Source organism: Protomyctophum parallelum, assembly GCF_964188405.1.
Source record: "Protomyctophum parallelum genome assembly, chromosome: 6".
Lineage (NCBI taxonomy): Eukaryota > Metazoa > Chordata > Actinopteri > Myctophiformes > Myctophidae > Protomyctophum > Protomyctophum parallelum.
Window position 1 is genome coordinate 32,034,879 of NC_139701.1, and position 5,000 is coordinate 32,039,878.

Below are 5,000 nucleotides of genomic sequence, written 5' to 3' on the forward strand. Positions count from 1 at the left end.
GGTGATCTGTGCAGGGAGAGGGAGAGAGAGAGGGATCACGAGGCCAGTGCAGAGGTCAAGCTCATCTTTCACCAACACACATCATGCGTCGCACACTCAGACTCCTAACCCAGTCACAGAAACAAACCATGGTCAGCGGAAAACCGCAGACACAGAGAGAAAGATGAGAAGGAAGTTCTTCATCAGCTCAGCAAGCTAGAAATACCAGGCCACTGGTCTTCCCCCTCCACTCTGTATTACACATACTGTTGACATAATATATACAGTATAAACTCTGTCCCTGATCTGCAATGGGCTGCAAGTTGTTAATAGAGAGACTCACACACACACACACACACACACACACACACACACACACACACACACACACACACACACACACACACACACACACACACACAGCCCAAGACCCCCAGCAGCAGGTGGTGTCACCCATTTTGTCCTTCTCAGTGGGGAGCCGGTATGTGGAGATTAGCCCCGTATGGACCCCTAACCAGCTTGACGAACTCCGGTCTGCCCTGCCAATCCTGTGCTATCTTCAAACATACAGGAATAGGCCTGGGCTTGAGTCAGGGACACCCTGGAAAGCAAAACGCAGAACACGGTGGGGTACTGTAGATTGAACACGGTGGGGTACTGTAGATTGAACACGGTGTTGTGCTGTAGATTGTGGTACAGATTGCAAACAGCTTAGATTTCGGCGAGCAGTGGAATGCACTGAGCAGTTTTCAGTGTGGCTGCACCGCTGCAGCTGTACAACCAGCCAGCAACAAATTAATAATATTATAGACTAATCATCTGGGATTTTAATTAGATTCATTGGCTTGAAGTTGCAGTAGCCTCTTGCTACTTCCTTCCTTGTCTAACAGTCTGGTGCCATGAGACTGTCTTCACTTGCCAACAGTGAAATGGAGTGTTTCAGATATGAGTTTTTGGCTTTTATGTGTTTGTTTACTTATTCAGATCTGAATAAGGATCTGTCACTCGTCTCTCACTTCCCTCCACCTGGCTTTAATCTATTCCTCCATCGGCCCATTTCTTCTGCACCGTGGGACACCTGATTAGCTCTGTGAGGTCGCTCCAAAACTCCCACAATGCAACTTGGCTGCCCAACTGCACTAACTGTGCCAGCTAGGGTATATGTGCTATCTACCTACTGCGAGGGGACCAAGACACAGACACAGAGTAAACACCTAGCAGGCTGGAAGACAGACTGACAGACACACGCATGCACGCACGCAAGCCACGCACACATACACACAGGCGAGTTGAAAATTAATTAAATAGGACTTCTCTCAAGATTCAATTTTTTTAGTTATGCCCATATCACAAAACACCTGCCCATAATGCAGTGCCTCGTGTTCTCCATCTCTCTCTCTCTTCATTAATCTTGCTCTCGTGTCTGCTCTTGAGAAATGTAATGTCTCTGTTGTAGTTGAAATCATGTTTCCATACCCAAAACCTTCTAGTCACTTCAAGACGGTGCCTTGTCACCAGCACACGCGTGCGCGCACACACACACGCACACGCACATAGTCACGCACACACGGACATACCCTTGCACATACACCTGTAGTTTCCCTGGTTCAGTGGTCCTCTCTCACACCCCCCCTCCATCCCCTCACCTCCCCATCCTCATCCCATCCTTTTCGGCAGAATCTGGTCGCCAGCTCAGCTGCGTTGCCACGGCAACAGCAGCCTCCTTCAGCACCTGCTGTCTCCCACCTCCTTTCATCCCTCCGTCATCCAGACCCCCTTGGTCCTCCTCTCCTCCTCCTCTCTCTTCTCCTCTCCCTCCCTCTGTTCCTCCGACGGTCCTCTCTCCGCCCCGGTCCGCCAGGGAAGCAACCCCTTCCTCTGGAGGTAAGTGTGTGTGTGTGTGTGTGTGTGTGTGTGTGTGTGTGTGTGTGTGTGTGTGTGTGTGTGTGTGTGTGTGTGTGTGTGTGTGTGTGTGTGTGTGTGTGTGTGTGTGTGTGTGTGTGTGTGTGTGTGTGTGTGTGTGTGTGTGTGTGTGTGTGTGTGTGTGTGTGTGTGTGTGTGTGTGTGTGTGTGTGTGTGTGTGTGTGTGTGTGTGTGTGTGTGTGTGTGTGTGTGTGTGTGTGTGTGTGTGTGTGTGTGTGTGTGTGTGTGTGTGTGTGTGTGTGTGTGTGTGTGTGTGTGTGTGTGTGTGTGTGTGTGTGTGTGTGTGTGTGTGTGTGTGTGTGTGTGTGTGTGTGTGTGTGTGTGTGTGTGTGTGTGTGTGTGTGTGTGTGTGTGTGTGTGTGTGTGTGTGTGTGTGTGTGTGTGTGTGTGTGTGTGTGTGTGTGTGTGTGTGTGTGTGTGTGTGTGTGTGTGTGTGTGTGTGTGTGTGTGTGTGTGTGTGTGTGTGTGCGTGTGTGCGTGCGTGCGTGCGTGCGTGCGTGCGTGCGTGCCCGAGTGTGTACGCACGCACGCCACTTAGTTCACTGATCTTCCATTGAGTAGTTAAGCGACCCAGCAAGCATTGTGATGATTTTGTAGAAATGCTGTCTTTTTAGCTACTGTGACTTTGGCCTTTACTGGGAAGAACACATACAACTGAAAGGCCATTATACAATGGCAAACCGTAAGGTGCATGCACATTGCACATCACGTGTTTGTGTTGTTGATATTATTCCCAGGACAAGGTACTCGTTTTGGGGTTGTTAGAATAGATGACACTATTTTATTTTTTGTCAAATATGTTTTTATTGAACAGATTATAAATGGTTAAACATTATGATATGAAATACATTTTTTTTTATGAAACGAAATGAAAGAAAAAATAAACAAGACAAAAAAGAGAAAGAAATCCCTTAAACCTCCCACCCATACTGCTCAGTGACACTGCATACTATATAATAAGATGATAGAAAGCTCATGGAAAACATCTGAAAGGAAAATGGCGTACAGTCAACCATATCAATGGTATCCTGTCTATTAATTGTTTCTACTCAGGTAATGGACAAGGGGCAGCCAAACCTTATCAAACTGTCTCTCCCTGTTTCTCAGGAAATAACTTATTCTCTCAAGATGAAGTGTACTAGTCATTTCATTTAACCAGTGCTTAAATGCAGGAGCCTCCTCCTGACACTAATTATTTTGTCTTGGCCTATGTGGCCTGGCCTGTACGCATGCCTTTTTGTGTGTCCTTTTAACCAATCAATTCAACCAACTCCTGAAATGTCAACTTGTTTCTCTTATTGAGCTTTTTAAATTACTTCCTCATGCTGTGGCGTTTCCAAGGTCTTTCCTTCATGTCTTATTCCACTTTGTATGCTCTTAAAGCCCCTCCATTCCAGCACATATGCCCAGCACACTGGTGACTTGCTTTTGGTATAACTACAGAAGCCTGACTGAAGGCTGGGGACAACGTTGCCTTCAGGAGATCTACTGTGTGACATCAGCGTTAGTCAGGGGCTTGAAAAGCTTTAAATTCCATTAGCTGCTGCTACATTTTCCCATGTCTGCACGCAGTCAGAGTTAACATGGTAATGCTGACAAGCGTTACTTGAGCAAGTTCATGTTAGCACTGCACGATGTTGAGATAGCATGGGGAAAGGTGTAGGCCGCTCATCAAGAGAATGAGGCCCACCTGATACAGTAGGCAGCTGGTAGGATAGTACAACCCGTCTGTGATGATGTGTACTGAAAGGCACCGACTGTCTTTACTGTATATATTGTACAGACGTTGAGGACCTGGAAAGGCTCTTACATGGCTTAAAGTTCTCAGTCGCCAGGTCTTTTTTTTTTATATATATTTTTTATCCCACGATTTTGTAACCCATTTTTCACCCCTGTGAAATGTATAATATTTACATTGTTGTTTGTTAATGATATCAAACACACTGATCAGACTTTCATGAACCATTTCATCGAAATATTGTGACTTCATAGAATAACATCAAAAACACCATTCATATGTATGACAAATGCATAAATCCGTCAAATCTTCCTCCAACCATCCTACTGCTAATGGTTGATGGCAATGCTGCTTTTGGACTGGCCTCTAACCTGAAACCTGCCGGGCTTGGTTGTACCTACCGGGGGCATAACCCCCACCGGTATAGTCCTCAGGGTCACAGAGGCCAGGGGACCTACCTCTGGGAGGACATCCCCTGGCTGCAGCAGTGTCTCAGTCCATCCCAGTCTTCTTGTTCCTGTACTATTCCTGAAGCTGTTGCAGGCCATCTCCCACCTCCAGGTAGACTCCATCACACATCTCCCACCTCCAGGTAGACTCCATCACACATCTCCCACCTCCAGGTAGACTCCATCACACAGCTCTGTCACCTCCAGGTAGACTCCATCACACAGCTCTGTCACCTCCAGGTAGACTCCATCACACAGCTCTGTCACGTCCAGGTAGACTCCATCACACAGCTCTGTCACGTCCAGGTAGACTCCATCACACAGCTCTGTCACCTCCAGGTAGACTCCATCACATAGCTCTGTCACCTCCAGGTAGACTCCATCACACAGCTCTGTCACCTCCAGGTAGACTCCATCACACAGCTCTGTCACCTCCAGGTAGACTCCATCACACAGCTCTCCCACCTCCAGGTAGACTCCATCACACAGCTCTCCCACCTCCAGGTAGACTCCATCACACAGCTCTCCCACCTCCAGGTAGACTCCATCACACAGCTCCCACCTCCAGGTAGACTCCATCACACAGCTCTGTCACCTCCAGGTAGACTCCATCACAAATGGTTCATGAAAGTCTGATCAGTGTGTTTGATATCATTAACAAACAACAATGTAAATATTATACATCTTGGGGAAAAGTAATTTTCGTGATATGCAAATGTGGGCATATTCAATATATATTAAGCTAATTTGCATATTCAAATTACGTTTTGTAATACAAAAAAGTTTAGTTTTCATGTTAAGATTCATTGTGGAAAGTTTCATTGTGATAGGACAAAAGGAAAAAAAAAAGCCAATTAGGGTGTTTAGTTTTCTCGAAACTAAATTGATGAATTGATGAGAATTAAACATAT

General features: G+C 46.4%; 1 protein-coding gene across 8 annotated transcripts in view; it reads left to right on the plus strand.

The window, feature by feature from the left end:
- The window catches only part of mast2 (microtubule associated serine/threonine kinase 2), a 187,253-nt gene that overhangs the window by 113,495 nt on the left and 68,758 nt on the right, over positions 1 to 5,000 (plus strand). For 2 of the 8 annotated variants that reach the window (XM_083767901.1, XM_083767905.1), the window contains exon 2: positions 1,657 to 1,863. The exons of the other annotated variants lie outside the window; for them this stretch is intronic. In XM_083767901.1, the coding sequence (XP_083624027.1) occupies positions 1,657 to 1,863 (207 nt within the window). The remainder of the gene's footprint in view (positions 1 to 1,656; positions 1,864 to 5,000) is intronic. 8 annotated transcript variants of the gene reach the window in all.